Here is a 19,573-nt window from a genome sequence, read left to right on the forward strand (position 1 = left end):
CTTGTTGAGCATCTGATGGGATTCCTGTCACCACCCTGCTGGAGGAACTGAGTGCTGCAGTGGGCCTGGGCTGGAGGTTCCCCAGGCCACAGCTGGCAACACAGGCTCCGTTAGGTCCAGCTTCCTTTCTTGTCCCGTGTTCCCTCACTGGAGCAAACCACTGAACCACTGGGAGACCCTGAGCCTCTGTGACGTCATATTTTGTTCAGAGCAGCAGCAGCAGCAGCAGCAGCAGCATAAGCATTCTTCCAAGCATCTTTTCCAACCAAAGACTCAGCTGTACGCTGCTGCTTTACTGGCTGTGCTGATGCCCCTTACTAGACTCCGACGGTAGCTCCAATCCGATGCCTTTACATGCACCTCTACAGCACACAGCTTTAAAGCTGAACCTGGGTGGACCTTTATTTCTCTAGGATAAATGAGAAAGACACCAATCTGGGGGGTCCCAAGAGTATTTTGTTTTATGGCTTACAATACACAGCTATCTAACTGGGAAAAAGAAGCTGTACCAATTTATACTTTAAACATTTGGGCGTAAAGCTTTACTAGACTAGCAGAGCAGACAGACAGCGGACAGCAGCACGAGGCAGGGCTAAACATGTCTTCCTAAAGCAAGGATGATTATCTCCATCAAACAGTCACTCACTGCCATAGTTGCCATAGTTACCTGTGATGGCGCCTTCCAGGTACCTAACAGAACATGCTAGACTCCAGCTTACCTGTAGCTTGTTTGCTTTCTCGGCCAGCTCCACCCTGAGTCTGTCACCTTCTGACACCTTGGCGTGGAGCTCCTGGACCTGGGCGTCCAGCTTCTTCCTCTTGTGCTCGGACTCAGCCTTGACCTGCTGCAGCACCTTCACCTCACACGCCAGCTCCTTGTTGTCTGTCTCCAGGCCCTGCTTGTTCTTCTCCAAATTGGCTTTGAACTGGGGGGAGGGGGAGAATTCTTTAGCATCTGTCTTACAACGCCCCCTAACAATCACTGCTTCCGTGTCTGCAGACTCCTGCAAGGTACACAGTGAGCCGCAGTCACATGTGCAGGAAGAATGCACGCCAACACCCACTGTCCTGAGCAGCCAGGATTCTGGATGGGGAAACCTTGCGCATTGTTGGGGCACTAACTATGGACTGCGAGGTGCTCACTGTACTGTCTTCTTGTCCATTTCTGGCAGAAGGAATAAACTCTGTGCACTGAGTAACAAGTTGTCAGTTAAAACATTTTTCCAAATGTTCTAACGAGCCTGAGTTTGGAGCAGGTTGGGTCTCTCTGAGCACAGCTGAGGTTAGAGATGACACTACCCAGGGCTCTGTGGCCACAGGACATGGCTTTAAGTTGCCTTCCCACTCACTAGCGGGGTACCCTAGTTTATGCTGCCGAGCCTCAATTTCCTTATTTTTTAAGCGACAATGACAGGTCACCCTACAGTGCTGAAGCCAAGACTCTCAGCAGAGACTGGCCCTCACTTCACCGCTAACACCATGCCCCTGCACGGTGAAGGGCGGCCTGTAACTAAGCAGGAAAGAGAGAGGAACGGAGGCAAAGTGACAGGAAGTCAAGGAAGCCTGTGGGGGAGGATGAGGACGGCCGCCCATCCTGGACGAGACTGAGAGGCGGAGGGAGCACATGGGTGGGGTGAGAACAGCGCAGGCTGGAGAGAGCAGGGCTACTGGCTTCCGCAGTGTGCTACAAGGGCTGGGAATTCGCTGGGATGGCTAGACGGAATGGCCGGATGGGTCTGTCGGGCAGATGTGTGTGTCTGTGAAAGAGAGAGGTTCACTGGGACTCACCCTTTTAGCCTGTTCCAGTTGCTCAGAAAGCTCCTCCAGCGCCGTGGCATGCCTCTGTCTCATGTCCTGGATTTGAGCTTCGTGGTTCTTAGTTTCGTCTTCGAGCGCCTTTTTCAGCTCTGCTACTTCCTGCTCACGTTTCGTGCTAGGGATACATTACGTGAAGATCAGAAACGGCTAACCGGTTAAATTAAAACTACTTGCTGTTTATGCTTAGTGTAAATGTACGCACGTCCTTTGACAGATACCAGACAGGCTGTTTCGAGTAAGAGGGCATGCTCACTACTGTGGCATCAGAAATCCTTCTAGACAAGTGAACCTGCCGTCCTGCTGCTGACTTAGAACCATTATCCACTGTGATGGCCATAAGGGCTGTCAAGTCCTTTTGTGTTTCTGGCTTCACATGTACGTCAGACCTCTGCAGCGGCTAAGGTCTGAAGTTGAACTGGAACCCTCCACCACATCAAGAGGCAAGTCTCCTTCTTGTCAACTTCGTGAAGCGGCTGCAGGGAACTAATGCCTGCCCTTCAGCTGCAGCTGGTGAGGGGCAGGGCCAGCTCTCCTGCCTGCCAGGGTAGGGTAAGGGGGCATCTCTCCCTTGTCCACGCTGCTGCATGACAAGAGTAGCGAGGCCAGCGCTCCCAAGCGCTGGCTTACACGTTTAATGTTTAAATCTGTCAACCTGAGTATCATGTCTAAGTACATGGCTTAGAACCTGGAGTCGCAAGACAGCTCTGTGCCACATGGGAGGACCCCACTCTTGCTAAGACCTACACTAGCTGTCTTGATTGCCGTGAGCCCCACAGTTGCCCTCAAGGGCACCTCTGAAGACTTGCTGTTTGCTTTTGGACACATAGCTCATGTCGCCTGCCTCCCATTGACGTGCTCCCTCCTTGTTCTCACCAGAGAGGTCAGAGGTCATTGCCACGAAACGTCGTCTAAACACAAGAGTCATCAGTCTCATTGGCCCAGAGACTTGGCCTGCTCTCTGCCAGTGCAGAGGTCACATCAACATATCCAGTGGCCAGCATCCTGGCTACCAGTTCATCACCTTTTCAGTTTGATCCTGGTGTGAACTCTTTAGCTCTCATCTCTCCCCAGATTCAACAACCCCACTCCCTGTATGCCACCACTGAGCACACGCTGGTTTTGGTAAATGTGCACACATCGTTTCAGGGTAGCCCAGGGTAGCTCTACTTCAGACTTGTGGCACCCCTCCTGTCTCAGTCACCCAGGTACTTGAAATTGAAGGTGTGAACCATACGCAGTATAGTTTTATCTTTTCTTTATTATTTTAAAGATTTATTTAGTTATTACGTATACAGTGTTCTGCCTGCACGTACACCTGCAGGCCACAAGAGGGCATCAGATCCCATAGATGGTTGTGAGCTGCCATGTGGTTTGCTGGGAACTGAACTCAGGAGCAGGCAGTGCTCTTAACCTCTGAGCCATCTCTCCAGACCCTAGTTTTATCTTTTCAAGAGATGAATTGGAGAACTGATCATCTAAGGGGCCAGAAGCCTAACTTGGTGGTTAAGAGTGTACAAGGCTCTTGCAGATGTCCTGAGTCCCGTTCCCAGTGCCTCCACCATGTGGCTCACAACTGCCTGTAAGTTCAGTTCTAGGGGATCTGAGTTTTTGGCTGATCAGGCATTTGTACATCTGCACACATGGGCATATACCTCAACCATCATTAAAAGATAAAAATAAAAAAGGCCTTTGGAGAGTGGATACGTCTACAATTTTAGTTAGACTTTTATAAAGCAGAACCTTGGAAAAACAGGCCAGAACTTAAAATGCTAATGCACGTTCACAGCCCAAATCTTGGGCGACGCACTGGGCTGGCCACTGGTGTCTTTACCAACTGCTCCTGAAACCCTGCTCTGACCTCGGTCTCACAGTTCTCCTCAGCCAACCTGCTGTCTGTCATTCTCCCCAGGGCCTGGCTCCTGGTCAATGAGTAGATCTAGATGTCACACCCTGACCCTCCTGGGAAGGGGAGAACACAGCTTCCTTCTGGGTGCTCCTCCTGACTCCTGTATTCAAAAACACTTCCTCCTAGCCAGGTGGTGGTGGCAGTATTCTGGAGTTAGAGATAGGCAAATCTCTGTGAGTTTGAGGCTAGCCTGGTTTATAGAGCAAGTTCCAGGGCAGAGAAACCCTATCTCAAAAAAAGAAAACCAACACACACAATCTTCTGCCTCCCTCCCCCAAAAAAAACCCTACTCAAATGACCCCTCCATCTTCACTTTATCCAACACTGCAGCCTCCCACCAGGGCAATGGTAGCTCTTCCATCACCCATATCCCAGGCCACTGGCAGGTGTGTATGTGCGTGTACACTTGCATAACAAGCTGAACCACTAGCCTAGTAGGTGTAAGTTCCCTTCTGCCTGGATTCAAGGTACCTGAAAGGAGCAAGCAAGAGCCAAGACAGCAACATGGAACGTGTCCCAATGGCCTCATAGATGACATCTATGTGCCAGTGGCCCTGCCTAATCTGAGCTGTGACTTGCTATGGGCTGACAGCTATAGGTTCCTACCTGTGAACCTTCTCATACTGTGTCTACCTATGCATGTGGGTACAGCCCCTGCCTGGCTCCTTGGGGAGGAGACACTGCCTAGTCCACACCCATGCTTGAGGGCTGCACTTGCTCAGCAAGCACCCTCCTCCGAGCTGCCTCTCCAGGCTTTTCACCTATCTGTACCCACTCCTCACCTGCTCGACTTCCACTGTAGTGGCAACTGTAGTGCCTGCAGGGGCCAGGCCACTCCATCCATCTTTCCCTCTGGATCCATCCTTGTCCTCTATAAATCTCTTTGCGACCCTTCTGAGTATGGGTACCCCGCCCTTCTGACCACATCTCTCAACCTGCGGTGTGGTCACAACCACAGCTACATCATCACCAGACTCCCTGTCATCCTTCCGAGGGGAAGCAGGCTATTGGAACGACATCCTGAAGGAAAACCCAGCACGGCAGCCCCTCACACTCACCGTAGCTCCTGCTGAGCTGCGGTGGTGTCCAGAGTGTCCTCTAGCTCTGTCTTCAGGGCTTCCAGCTCCTCACTCAAGTCCCGCTTTTGCTTCTCAGCCTTGTTGCGTGACGCCTTCTCAGACTCAAAGTCTTCCTGGAGCTCAGCGATCTGGGCCTGCAGCTCCCGGACAACTTTAAGTGCGTTGTTCTTATGCAGCGTCTCATCGTCGCCTCTGTCAAAGATCCAGGCACAAAGCACTAGGTGGTGCTGGCTGGGCCGCATCTTCTCTCTGACCACACCTCCCCTCCCCCGTCCCCCTGGGGGGCCTGCTGGGTGCAATGGTTCCCAGGTATTTCCAAACTAACAGTGGGCGTCAAAGTGAGAGGTGTGTCCCTCTACTTTAAGACGTCCTCTGAGGTGAAATGTTTCGGTCAGAACAGGGCTGGAGCAGGGCTGTCCCAGCCGGAGCAAACCTATGGTCAAGGTCTGCAACCTTCACGCCTTCAGTTTCCCCTTTCTTTGGCACATCTTCGTACTCACGCATGGTTTCGGTGTTGGCAGGGGTTTCTGATGGGGAACAGTACTTAATTCTAGAGTCGCCCAAATGAGAAGGCCAGCTTCCAAGACGGAAACTATCTGGCTGGACTCACAGTGAGAAGGCTAGCAACATTTTTCATAAGATGTTCTTCTTTCTCTTTTTCTTTTCTTTTCTTTTTTTCAAATTTGAGACATGGTCTCATTGAACCCAGGATGACTGTTACCTTTTGATCCCCCTGCCTCTACCTCCAGGCATGCACTTTTAGAATTAGTCTTCTGCAGTGCTGGGGTCAGGCTGGGGCTCTGGGCACGGTAGGCAAGTACTTTACCAGCCGAGTTACATCTCCAGCCCCATTACAAGTTATTCTGAGTTAAAACATGCTATAAATTAAATTAAGCTCCAAGACTATGTAGCCAACTAGTTAACTCTTTAAAAATGAGATATTGGATATAAATAAACATTTGAAATGTTTTCAATATTCTGAATGGCTTTGGACTAAATATCAGATCATGGACTAAGAGAGGAAATATTTCTGAAATGTTATTTCCTCCAATGTTCCAAAACACATGGAGACTAATTTGTAACTCACAGAAAAAACCATCTGGTGTGGTAAAGGAGTTGGCTCTCTGTGTGACCCTCCCAGGAATATGAGATGTGACAATCATCTGGAAGTCTAAATATTGACAGTGGTTTAAGAGACCTTACTGCCGTGATATAAACTGTGTACCGCTGGGTTTTTCATGAACATGTGTCATAACTGACTTTAAAGAAACCGCATCCTGTTCCCTGGGGCTCTCTGATGCTTCCAGACATGGCCCGAGATGCAGGAATGTGGGCCTGCCCATCTAGCTGTCCCCCAGAGTGTGCTGGCACTGCAGACCTGGCCAGTGCGCCCTGAAGCTCCTCCTCCTTCTTGGTCAGCTGGATTTTGAGCTCATCGACCTGAGCCTGGAGCTCAGCGATCTGGTCCTGCAGGTCGGTTGTTTCACCGTCCAGTTTCCGCTTGGCCTTTTCCAGTTCCTGTCGAGTTTTCTCCTCCTTCTTCAAGCGTTCTGCAAGGCAAGACAGAGCAGCCCTTCACCACACTGCAGAGCACACACAGGGAGTGGATGTGGTCACTGCCTTGATAATCCAAGTCAAGTGCTTGGTCATCTGAGACCTCCCACGATTGGCTGGGGAGAGATCAATGAGTGTGTGGATAGAAGTTTAAAGAGAAATTGGGTCGTGTCTAACCATGCCTCCCTTTGGGGATGGAAGTTCACACAGTTAAGAGCCGAGGAGATCTGGAGAGTGAGCTGACAGGGAGGCAATACCAGTCAGTGCCTAGCCCTATCCTCTATCCCTAAGAAACACTGGTGAGATAGGAGTGGTCAGAGGCCACGCATCTCCCCAGCCTCTCTGCTACAGTCCCTTAATAAAGGCTGGGGACTAATTCTGCTTCCATGGATTGCTCCCCTGTGAGTGTGACCTGTGAGTCCTGCAGGAGCTCTCTGCCACGAGCATGCCACAGGGTGACTGATGGAGACATTTGCCTCATGGGCACCTCTTTAGCAGAGGGCCCAAAGGGGAGTAAAGAATACAAAATAAGTTTATCGTGACATTCTATCTTCTATCTATACCAACCAACCCGAACCACCGCCACCACCAAAGCCAAACCAAATCAAAAACAAAACAACTGCTGTGTGACAATGGTCTGTACCCTGTCACTTGTATTTAATAAAATGCTGATTGGTCAGTAGCTAGGCAGGAAGTAGAGGCGGGGTGGTAATGAGAACAGGAGAATTCTGGGAAGAGGAAAACTCAGTTTGCAGTTGACATAGAGGAAGCCAGACACAGAGTAAGCAAGACTGAATGCCTCGCTGATAAAAGGTACCAAGCCACGTGGCTAACATAGACAAGAATAATGGGCTAATTTAAGATGTAAGAATAAGTTAATAAGAAAAGCCTGAGCTACTAGGTCAACTAGTTTATAATTAATGTAAGTCTCTCTGTGTTTCTTTGTGAGTGAATGGCTGTGGGATTGGGCATGACAGAAACCTTGGTCAATAAACAACACAAAAACAAAAACCTTCCCCAACCCCGAAGTTTTCTTTAAAAAAAAATAACCCTATTTTTTCCCCTGTTGTAAAAGTATGCATTAAGAAAGTGAGTGGGAGGCTGGGCGGTGGTGGACACCTTTAATCACAGCACTCGGGAAACAGAGGCAGGCGAATCTCTGAGTTCAAGGCTAGCCTGGTCTACAGAGTGAGTTCCAGGACACCTAGGGGTAGGGATAAATCCTGCCCCTTGGGGGGCGTGTTCGCCTCGGGCTAATGTTTGCCTATAAATTTGGTGAGCGTGCTCCCAGCCGTCCCTTCTGCTTTCCTGGTCTCCGCAGAACGGTGGTTCTGTAAGTCTATTTCGCCATTAAAGCTATATATATATTTTTACAATCTGTCTGCATTCGTTTACGCCGTTACACCTAGGCTGTTACACAGAGAAACCCTGTCTCGATAAAGAAGAGCAAGCAAACTAGAGGGTTCACCACTGAAGGCCTGAGCAGAAGCACACACTGCTGCTGGACCAAGGACAGGACTTATATGCCCTCCTCTGCGTCTGCAGCCATCTTGATCCTGACATCACTTCCTCCAGAGCTGCTGACAGTTACTCTCTGTGAGGTATCACCCGGGCATTTCCAAGCAGTGCTTATTAGACAAATGCCCAGAACATCAGTGGCCTACAGAATGAATTTCCATCCTGAGCAAGTCATCAAAGTCAAGTTTAAATAAAGGAAACCCATCCTGATTCTCTTTCATCTGACCCTACGCGACATTCCCTGTAAGATCTACGTTAACAATGAAGTTCTCAACACAAGCAGTCACCTTGCCCGCTTCCAACGACTTCTGACCCAAGCACAACCCCAGGACTCCCGAGTCCCTGCCCTGAGCTTCTCTGCCTGCACCAACCTTCTAAGTCCGAGATCATCACTTCTTGCTTGTTTCTGACTTTAGCCAAGTTTTTTGCCTTTTCTTCCTCCTCAGCCAGCTGAGAGGAACACTCAGCAATGCGATCTTCCATGAGTTTCTTTTCCTAAGTAGAAAAACAATCTATTTCAGAAAAGACATGCAAAATTACACCCTGAGTTTGGGATTACTGATGTGAGAAAAAGTGGGTAACTGGGCCCTGCTGCTCCAGGGGCTGTATCCTCACAGGGCAGCTGCCCGGTGCCTGCCTTGTGCTCAGAGCCTGAATACCAGGTGAACTACAAGTGGCATAGACAGGACAGATTGGAAAAGGCTGTAAGGACTTTTGGCTAAATGGTGTCTGTGTTCAGAGCTCCAGACAGGAAGCCTTACAGAGAAAGTAAATGCAGCTACAATTCTCCAGGATTTTCTCGCCCTCTCCTTGTCTGCCTGAAGCCACATTCGGGGAGTGTGCCAAGCTCTCCCCTGGATTTCAGCAGCAGCACTCACGGAAATGCTCTTACTTTGATGAATTTGGAATTCTGGTCTTCAAGAAGCAGAACCTCCTCTTCCATCTTCTTGATTTTAGCCTCTGCCGTCACCTTCTCCAGCTGTAGCTTCTGCCGGGCCCCCTCCTCCTCATCCAGTTGTTCTTCTAGGTCCTGGTGAAGAAAAGCCTACATCAATCTCCCCAGTTCCTCTGTCAGGTTTAGCCACACGGCAGGAGCTCACAGGAGAGACAACACGCTCGTGTTCTATGTTCAGTGGGATTTGGAAGTATGAGGCAGATATTAGCGCCCTCGCAAGCAAAAGTACAAACTGGGTCAATCCTTAAGAAGCCCACATGGCAGGCTCTGCAAGATGCTTTCAAATATAACTGTAGGAAACTGTCACGGTGATTTGGATTTGAAAAAAAAAAAAAAGACTATGAGCTGTGGGGAGCAGCAGTGGCTGTAACTCCAGCACTCAGGAGGCTGAGGCAAAGGAGTTGCAGGTCAGCAACACCAAGCCAAACACATACAGTGCTGCTTCTAATACCAGGAAAATTATGGAAAAAGCGTTAGCAATTAAGCTTTGGTACCTGTGAGATGGCATAACATACAGTAATTAAAATCCACACTATACAATTACAGTAACGTGGGAACTATAAATGGCTAACAACATGGCAAACACTGCCGGGCTGAGTGAGTCCTAAGCGCGGACCTATCTTTTCTCTAACATGCTTATCTTTCCTCACATCCTACATTACTGGATATGATAATAAACATGTGTTAGTGGACATGGTTGTACATGTCAACCCAAGAATAACTTTGCTCAAAGGTTTTAACTTATGGTCAAGTTCAGAATAAATGCTGTGAGGTGTAGCGATGACTTCTCTTGGAAAAGGTCCAGGTGCATCTCCAGGGACAGAGCGCAGCACTACGGGCCTCCTTGCCACCGAAGTGTTCCAGGAGTCAACTCAGGACCCAGCTTCATGGGGACCCCCACCTTCCTCTTTTGGCTTATTCTAAAGCAAATCCCAAGCATGCTACTGCATCTGCAAAGCCTTCAGGCTGCAGATCTGAAGAAAATAACGGAGACTCTTTAATAAATCCAGTTGCTCGTATCAAAATCTATTATGAATCTCACAGACTGTGATTAATAGGCCTGGAAACCCTCCCCTCATCTCTAGGTTGCTCTGCCTTCTCTCCTCTCCCGGCCATCAGCCCCTGGCTCCCTACTGCCTGGGTTTTATTAACTGTATTCCTGGACCACACACGCACAAGGTGGCAAATGTTCCTGCAAGAGTCTGCTGCTGGCTTGTGAAGCAGTGGTGGCAGCAGGAAAAAGGGAGATGTGTGTGTGCTAGGGCACAGACAGAATGCCCAGTGTCTGCCATCTGTCTGGGTATTCACCATGTGTGAAGCTGTGCTCTGTGACTACAGCTTCTACTTCAAGGCACCAGGGCAGGGCTAAACTGTTCTCCACCAGCGCTGCATATCTCTTAGGAGACGTCCGTGTAAGCACTGGACTGAGTGTACGATCTGGACTGACAACAGGAAGAACCACCATGCTCTAAGGAGTGCTACAGACCCTGGGAGCTTTCTGACTTTTGATTCTCCATATTGTAAGATGCCAAATCAGAATCATAGAATTCCTACTTAAAATAAACCCATGTTTGAAAAAAAAAAAAACCAAAAAAAACCAACTTGTTAACTGGGGTTCAGACAAACGGCTGGAACACATGGCCTATTCTCAGTAGACACAGGAGTCCACATGCTCAGCAGATCCCAAAGACAGTGCTCGGCTGTACAGGCACCTGAATGTGCGCTTGCATCTTTTTCTTTTCATTCTGGAGGATCTGGTTTCTCTCCTCCTCCTCCTCCACCCTGGACTCCAGGTCATGGAGAATCTCCTCCAGCTCCTGCTTTTTGGCAGCGAGTCTTGCTCTCATCTCTTCTGCTTCAGCAAAGAGCTCGGTCTCAGCCTGAAGCTGTTCTGCAAGGATGTTCTTCTCTTCCAGCAGCTGAAAACACAACACAGGGTCAATGCTATGACTCGCCTAGGGTGGACACACCACAGACTCATCACGGTCCAGCGCCATGGCTCGCCCAGGGTGCACACCTCACACAGATTGACCAGAGTCCAGTGCCATAGCTCATCCAGGGTGCACACATCAACCAGACTCACCACCATTCCAGCAGTCAATGTCTGTTGCCTCAGACACAGCAAGTTAAAAATAGGGGACACAGAGAGACCCTGCCTCAAAACAAACAACATTGGTGTAGGAGGTCCTTCTGTCTATGTGTTGCTTTCATTGGTTTAATAAAGAAACTGCCTTGGCCTTTTGATAGGGCAGAACTTAGATAGGTGGAGTAGACCAAATTGAATGCTGAGAAGAAGGGCAATGTGGCAGATGCCATGAATCTCCTGCCTGAGACAGACATAGGTTAGAATCTTGCTGGTAAGCCACAATCATGTGGTGATATACAGATTTAATAGAAATGGGTTAATCAAGATGTGAGAGTTAGCTAATAAGAGGCTAGAGCTAATGGGCCAGGCAGTAATTTAATTAATACAATTTCTGTGTGGTTATTTCGGGTGTAAGATAGCCATCTGGCCAGGACGAAAAGCAGGCCCTCTCTCCTTGTAACACAACATATGGCAGAACTTTCAAGTACGCCTTGTGTGTGTATGTATAAAATAAACTACATGAAAAGATTTTTTGGTTGTTTCTGTTGCCCTAAGTTATCTTGAATAATCAATACTAAGCTCTTACCACTTTAAGAACTATAGCTTGCCCATTTAGTTAGGAAGGGACAGATAAACAGAGAGGGGACTATTAAAGTGTTATAAAGGTTCCAGGTGCAGTGGCTCATGCCTGTAATCCCAGCACTTGGAGCTGAAGCAAGAGGTTGCCATGATTATGAGGCCAGCCTGGGCTACAATGTGAGACTCTACTGAAAACAAATCAAAACAAAATACTAAAAACAATAAAATTCTTGGGAACTACCAATGCCTGCCAAGTGAATATTCTTGGCTTTCCACACTGATACTATTGTCAGTCATAAATGCTCCTCAGCCTTTGCACGTGCACGCAGAGGGGCACTGCCTCAGGTCCCGGGCACTGAAGCAGTGCAAGTGGGGTCCTGGCTCAGCTATGCTGCCTTCTGCTTTTTCCTTCCCTCACAGGCAGACACGAGGAGGCACATGGGGAGCCCCATCTCACACAGGATTAGACACAAGCTTCACAGCCAGCACGATCCACTGTGTGTTCAAAGAATGAGAAAGGCAAGGTGCAGTGAATTTTAACCTATATAAATCTGAACCACAAGAGCCAGCGGAGCGTACACTTTGAAAATGAGTGAAACCCCCTAGTACAACGACGCGGTGGGCGTGGCTACTTATAATTATCTTGAGGGCTGCTGAGTCAGGGCCGACTGCAGAGGAGGTGCACACACCTGCTGGTGCTTCCTCTCCATCTCCTCCAGCTCCCCTTCCACCTTCGTCTGCTTCTCTTTCACCTTCAACAGCTCCTCATCTTTGGCCTGGAGTTCTTCCTCCTGGCGGGTCACTTGGAGGAGAGGCTTCACCTGTGACGAGTTGAACAGTTCATCACTATAGCCCTGCCGCATTCCTGCTGGCCTAAGTCTGCTACCAGGAAGACCTCAGCCCAGCCCACCTTGGTGAAGACGCGCCACCACTGCCAGTGCCGCAGCTTCAGGTATGCCGCACAGTTCCGCTGCAAGACCTTTAAGGCACTTAGCTGTTGCTGCTTCTTGGCAAAGGCCCTGAAGAACAGGAAGGAAAACACAGCTTCATAGGTGTTCATGGGAAGGCCGTCTTAAGGCAGACAACCCTCAGAGACAGCTTTCCCAGGACCTCAGCTGAAGCAGACCCCAACCCTTTTGTTTCTCTTGTTGGTCCTGTGTGTTGTTTAGAATGTACATCTGTTCACCCAGATGCTGCTCCTGTGGGAATGCACCTTCCACAAGGGTACAGTCTCATGCCCTCTTGCATTATGGGAACAAACGCAATACCCAGCCCAAAAATGTGCTTCAGAGGTGCTGGATTCACGAGTTTACTTACTTTCTGGCTAGGTAGCCTCTGCACACAGCTTGGAAAAAGATAATGATATCGGTAATTTTTAAATCCCTTTCTTCTTCTAAGTGCGCCAAAACTCCAGCTCGGAAAAATATCTTGCTCTGTCCAATTCTATACAGGTTTGGGTCCAGTTCTAAAGCCCGGATCTAAGAGAGAAGGATCCTGCTTATTTTTGCTATCATCATCATCATCTTCATCATCATCATCATCATCATCATCATCATCATCATCATCATCATCACAATAAAGAATCCAGGTGCAGTGGTACACGCCTTTAATCCTGCCACTTGGAAGGCAGAGGCAGGCCGATCTCTCTCTCAGTTCCAGACAGAGCTATACGATAGAGACCCTGTCTCAAAGACCTCAAAACAATAAAAAGAAATCTTACCATCCGCTCACAGGCCTGTTTGCCATCCATGAATCCTTTAGGAATAGCGTTGGGAGTTAGGATCTCATATCTGGAGAAAGAAAAGGCAGAGCAATGACCAGCAGCACAGAGACTTAGAGCAGAGCTAGAGATGGGCAGGTGATAGCCCCAGGCCTGGGCAGGTCCAGTTCCTACTCAGAAGTGGAGTAAAGACAAGGTTAATTCTCTCAAATTGAAGCGTAGCCTTAGGGGTCTGGCAGAGAAGAATCAAAGCTGGTATTGAAAACCTTGTGTTTTTCTTCATTTCCCACAAAACATCCAAATCTTTAAGATGAAAAAATCTGAGTCTTTGTACCAGACTTTGGACAAGCCAGTCAGCTTGTTATCAGATTATAAAAAGGCCACAAGAGCAATGTCACGAGCTTCTGTGCAGAACCCCGGAAGATAACAGGGTGACATCCAGCAGGGCACTGGTATGCATGTACTCATGGTCACTGAGTTCTGTGTTTAAAACTCTTTGTGAATAGCCATGCCTCAGCTAGAAAACCCTGCAGCAGAAAGTCAGCCATTGTAACTGGGTTATCTCAGACGCCACTTAGGTCTTCTTTTCCTGGCAGTAAGACCAGACTACCAGACAGTGGCTGCTGACAGCGTCTCCTGATGACGCCTACAACTGCAGCAGCTTCCAGGAAGGTACGAGGGGGCACGGATGGATGACAACACTAAGGTCACAGGGACCCTTCTTTGACCTGGAAGCCCCTAATTATTTTATGGATCAACAATAGGCATATTTTGAAATCTAATTTCCAGGAGAAAAAGAAAAAAGAGAGCAACTAAGTTAACAACTTTAGAAAATCACTTCCCAAAGCATTTCCCACCATGTCTGTCAGTTGCTACTGCACACCAATCAGTTTCTTCCCTTTAGCTTTTATCTTAATCTCTCTCATCTATTCACTTTTCCGTTATTCTAGAGGTGTGTCATTGTGTGCACACACACACATACACTGGAAAAATTTATATGCACAGATTCATTTACTGAACAAAGATGGAACCACCCCAAAATATTTTCATAAATCTTTCTGGAGTATCTTAAACTTCTATTTATTTTATTTGTATTTTAACACACACTACTCATCTATCTTTAAAATACCTGTCATATTAAAATACATATTAAAATTTCAAGTAGATGTATCTGAACGAATGTTAAATTTCCAGCTGTTGTTCACCCCCTAGTTAACTTCCAGGCTTTGAAGATGGAGAACGTCTCAGCGCTCAGAAGCAGTCAATCAGGGTCTTTCCTTTGCAGGACCATACATAGGAAAGCCTCCCTCCTCTTATCAGCATTTTCATTCATGCTAAGGTAAGCTTGGACACAGACACAACAGGGAAAAGTTAGCGATACCTCTGTCTGAATTCCTGGAAAACTATCCGGTTGGGGAAGCCCTGGCGGCAGATCCTGATCCCTTCCAGGACACCATTGCAGCGAAGTTGATCTAGCACGAGATGTGGATCCAGTTTTCCAGCCTATGTGAGCAAACAACAGTTTCCAGTTTAATCTCAGTGGCTTGGTCCCGGCCAGCTCAGAACATGAGCATGCACTCTGCCTCACATACCCGCTTCTCATGATTCGGAATGATGCAGCGAACGAAGTTGGGGTTGGTGTTTCGGAGAGTTGCCATCAATTTGGTGAGAGACTCCTTGTAGAGCTGCCCAACAGTACGGAACATGCCTTTCTTGGTTTTATATGCAGAGCCAAAAGCTGTCTCAGTCATACCAGTGACTTGATCCAGACCTACAATGCGGTCCACTGGGGAGAGGAGAGGAGACAGCTGTGACCCAGGTGAGGCAGGGGGATGGAGAGACAGTGATAGTTCAGCAGCACAAGCTTTGTGAACAGATGGTGAGAGGTGCCGTCGAGGGAAGGCAGGCAGCACATTCAGACACTGCACAAGCCGAGGAGCTAACAGCCACACACTGATACGGCAGGACTTTGCAGTACCTCCACAAGTTGCGCCTAGCACCATGGGGGCAGGTGCCTTCCACTGCGCTAGGCTAAGGTCTGCCTGCGAGATCTGCCATTACCTGGCAAATGGAAGGATCTCTGGCTGGCATTATTGATACACAGACTGATGCTGGGAGAAGTCTCCCGAGAAGAAATGGCTCAGCAAATACTCATAAAGGAAAGTTGACTGGACAGATCCACTCAGTGGCTACGCTCAGGGTTTAGGGCCCGGAGTTCTCCTGAGCCAGCACATGCCCAGTAAGAAAGCCATCTGAACCTGAGGAGCAAATGCAGGAAGAACAGCTCACTTTGATTCCGAGCAATGTGTGAATCTCAGCTGTCTCCTCAAAGTGCAAGTAAACACAAGGCCACACACCGGGAAGGACTCTTCTGAGAACCACTGGCTGAGCCTCCTCAGCCTCGCCCAGACGGTTAAAGCAGATGGGGTTTTCACAGGTCAACACGACAGGCCCTTCTAACGCTGAGACTGAAAGAGTACCAGCCCCTAGCATATCCACTGCATAAGGGGCCATGTGCTTTCTTCAAACATTTTGAGAAACTAGAATAGGAATTGACCTGTCATTGTTCATGCCCTCCTCAACTCTGAGAGCCACCTCATCTGTGTGGGGACCGGGCCGTGGGTAGGGGCTCTATGCACAAGATTGCAGTTGGTTCTTGACTTCCGGTGAGGTTTCTACAGAAGAGGAGCTCCTGGTCAAGGGGTAAAGTACCTGAGGCAGGTCTGGGATGGAAGCTGGACGATGGCTGAGGGAGAGCTATGTGGTTTCCAGGCCCATGTGTGGGAGCTGCCCCTCTAAAGCCAGTATCAAAGCGACTCCTTGTGCCTGTGCCCTGGAGTTCACCCATCATCTGGGACTCACTCTTCTCTGTCCCTTTGACCTATCTCCCTTTCACTAGAGCCTACTAACAATCACCGCTTCCTGTCCTGTAAGCTTCCATCAAGTATGTGTTAATCCGTGTCTCTTTTTGGATCACCAGAGGCCAGCTTCTTTTCAGAGTTCATGCTTGCCACTCATCACCTCCACTACCTTCCCAGTATTTGGCCCACTGGGAAGTGAGCTTCTAGCCCAGTCTTCCCGCCCTACCCAGTACAGTCCAGGCAGGAGCCCACCTGTTGCTAAAGCAATGGACGCTGTCCTGTGCCTGTTTTCTTTGACCCCGGATGTTTATCTGCTGACCACCACAGCAGACTCCTTCACTTCGGGCTCTCTTGGCCCTGCCTACGCCCACTCCCAGCTTCTCCAGAGCCTCTCCCCTTTCTGCCTCTAGCTTTCAGTCCTGTGGTCTAAGGTAGGGACCTAAGCTCACATGAAAGCCTTCTAGGACATGGCAAGAAAAGAGCACAGACATCAGCCCTCGTCCCGTCTCCAGCCACGCTCTCAGTCATCTCACTTCATTGATTAAACTACAGATGCCCGGCTAACTAGCGCCCAGCCACCAGATGTGTTTCATCACATCTGTACATCACAGAGGCACCTCTGTCTTCTCCAAACTCTTGTGAAGTGCCTACGATGTCTGCTTTTACAGTACTACATCTGGTCTCATGCAGTATTGTAACATCTGTTATTAACATTCTTACTTCATGTGTTAGTGATAGAACAAAGCATATTTTTAAATATGTTTAAATCATAAAGTGGGAAGTGCAGTGAAAGAAAACAGCAAGATGCTGAGGGAGAAACATAGTTAAGAGATCTCTCTCTGGGCGCTGCAATTTAGTACGTGAAGACTAAGGATGAGACAGCGGGCCAATGAGTGCAGGGCGGGCAGGGCGTGTGGGGTTGTGGGGACGACACTGTGAGCAGGGCCATTGGGAAGGTCTAGGCTCCTGGCTGGTGGCAGTCTGCACGAGTGACACTACAGAGGAGATGGCCCAGAAGGGTCAGGGCACATTCTCATGGCAGGATACTTTGCTTGCATGATTAACTCAATATGAAAAGGAGATGTGTCAAGGACAGCTCCTAGAATTTTGGATTGAGTAGCTGAGAACCTAGAGGGTGAGATCATGGGTTAGATGGGAAAGAAGTGACCTTGTGGTTGGGTAGAAAGGACCTAAGCTCTGGATGTGATGTGTCCGCATCCCCCAAAGTGGAGGGGAGTGCCGAGGACAGGTAAGATGCCATAGCATGTTGCTAAGAAAAGAGGCTGGAACAACAAAGCAAACTGGGTTTGTCAACATGGCTGTTCAAGTTATGGGGCTGATAAGCTGCCCCAGGGGAAAACAGACACAGATGAGGGCCTGGGACGACTCTCTAAGCTGGACAAGGGAGGAAGAAGACAATGGCCAGGAGGAAGGGAACAGATAGGAATAACACTGATCCATTCTCTACCACCATCTGTTCAGTGTGGGCATTGCTCAATCCAGGTAGAAGCTGGGAGTCAGGGAGTCTTCCTGCACCCAGCTGCTGCTCTCCAGCCCTCTAGTCCTGCCTGGCAATTGCCCTTCCTACTGACTGGGGCCCGGCAACTCTCCTATGCGGTTCTTCCTCTGGCCTGCCGTCCCATTTATTTTCCACTCCTGGCTGTCACACCCTTCCGTCCGTTCACCTTCTATCCCAGTGTGATGTGTAATGGAACTGGGATTTCTCCCAGTCTGTCACACAGGACACAAGGAGCGGTATAACTTGAGCCTGAGTCAGACACCTGCCACCCACGAGCTGTGTGATCTTAGTCCCTCCTCCGAAACAGAGCCAAGGAGATGTGCTTCGTGCTGAGGTGGCATCTGAACCATGCTTGGCCCTCCTGCTGCCACTCTCCAGTCTCTCCCCCCCAAGCCTGCATTCCAGCTGCAGTTGCAGCCTCCGATGGACCAGGACTCATCCATCTTTTCTTCTTGCCCTCCCCTGCTGGCCACTTGGCCAACTCCCCAACACTTGTACATCTCAATTCCTTAACTTCCTCAGATTACCCTTCTTTGGCTCTTGCCCCCACAGTGCTCACAAGGCACAGCAGGCTAATTCCCTTCTGTGACCTTTAACTCTTAGAGAAAAGTTCCCGAGAAAACACCACAAGCTGTTCTAGGCATCTTTTCTGCTTGACTCAGCTTTCCAGGGAGGCTATTTCCCCAGCATCTCACATCCCAGGGGCTTGGGAGCTGTCTCCATGGTCACTCTTACCTATGACCACTAAGCCAGGACAACTGCTACTGCCTCCCTGACCGCCCGGTGCGGGCCAGAGTGTGGTGTGGGCCAGAGCGTGGTGTGGGCACCTAGCAGCTATTGATTGAACGGTGGCTGGTGGAAAACAGACATTACCAAAAGAACAAATTATCACTGCCACAAAAGAGATGGTGCCACACTTACTTCCCAAAGATTCATGACATTAGCTTTGCAGTAGGCCAGCGGTGGGGCAGTTTTGTAACCTGCGTGCCACAGGTCCAGCTCACAATGCCAATAATCAAAAGCACTGCCATCATCAGCCTGATTTCAAATTTAATAGCTTTGGATTGCTCTTTAAAATTATTCAAGTTTATTAAAAATTAATACTTTAAACTTTCAGGTTGTTTTAGAATTTACCACTTAAAACTAGGGTTGGCTTCCACCACTGAGCGAAACTGTCCTGTTGGTAATAGAGAGACACTCGAGGAGAGTCATTAATGACCCGGACCACATCAGTAAGCATATGATTTCATTAAAAACCACGACTCGGATAAATTTCTATTCTAGAAGGGTCTTTCCTTATGCAAATGACGAGAACAGAAGCAGAGAAAGGCAGAAAATGAAAATTCAGACTAGAGCATCAGCAGGCTGCAGTGAGCAGAGCCCTCGGTTGCCAAGCCCGGCTAGGGCTGGTGGTGGGCACGTGGGTCCACCCTGGGCTCCCTGGACGGTGCAAACAACTGCCAAGTGTTCCACTACCCTTTACTGCCCTGTGAATCTTAGACAGTCAGAAACTAGGTGGATTTTATACTTATAATTTCAGAAAAGGGGATTTGTCATTTATCTCACCATAAAACTGCCATCACCAGGTTTTATAGAGGGTGACGTTGTCTAGGGCCAAGGACCTTAACTGTCCCTGCCTGTGGAGGACAACCTAGGAGGGGAGGAGGCACAAGACATTTTCAAAGATCTGGCAGAAACATTAGTATCTGCTAAGCCTTTTGAAGTGTTTGAAATTTACTGTCGCTAATGTGAGTCAGAAGAGCGAGGAAACCTACTCCCTGTCCACTTTAATAGCCAGTCAGGGACGGCTAAGCATAGACTACATTCTCCTGGCAACAGTCTCCAGTGCGGCAAGCCTCAGGTCCCCCCCTCCCCCCACCAATGTTCGCAGCAATAGAATACTTCCCTGCTGAGTTAGTGGCGCCTACTCAGCACCTGCAGATCTACAACCTGCATGTAGCTGGTGCTCAGGGCCAGC

General features: G+C 48.9%; 1 protein-coding gene across 4 annotated transcripts in view; it reads right to left on the reverse strand.

Annotated features, from left to right (window-relative positions):
* The window catches only part of Myh10 (myosin heavy chain 10), a 134,907-nt gene that overhangs the window by 21,914 nt on the left and 93,420 nt on the right, over window positions 1–19,573 (reverse strand). For all 4 annotated transcript variants that reach the window (XM_041664023.1, XM_041664021.1, XM_041664022.1 and 1 more), the window contains 13 exons: window positions 14,808–15,001; window positions 14,597–14,718; window positions 13,216–13,285; window positions 12,813–12,973; window positions 12,406–12,514; window positions 12,185–12,316; window positions 10,543–10,749; window positions 8,768–8,905; window positions 8,247–8,370; window positions 6,182–6,353; window positions 4,783–4,995; window positions 1,789–1,933; window positions 720–926 (listed from right to left, as the gene is read on the reverse strand). In XM_041664023.1, coding sequence (XP_041519957.1) covers window positions 720–926; window positions 1,789–1,933; window positions 4,783–4,995; window positions 6,182–6,353; window positions 8,247–8,370; window positions 8,768–8,905; window positions 10,543–10,749; window positions 12,185–12,316; window positions 12,406–12,514; window positions 12,813–12,973; window positions 13,216–13,285; window positions 14,597–14,718; window positions 14,808–15,001 — 1,994 coding nt within the window. The remainder of the gene's footprint in view (window positions 1–719; window positions 927–1,788; window positions 1,934–4,782; window positions 4,996–6,181; window positions 6,354–8,246; window positions 8,371–8,767; window positions 8,906–10,542; window positions 10,750–12,184; window positions 12,317–12,405; window positions 12,515–12,812; window positions 12,974–13,215; window positions 13,286–14,596; window positions 14,719–14,807; window positions 15,002–19,573) is intronic.

Source organism: Microtus oregoni, unplaced genomic scaffold (genome assembly GCF_018167655.1).
Source record: "Microtus oregoni isolate MIOR12 unplaced genomic scaffold, Mior012 000015F_ref0000493, whole genome shotgun sequence".
NCBI lineage: Eukaryota > Metazoa > Chordata > Mammalia > Rodentia > Cricetidae > Microtus > Microtus oregoni.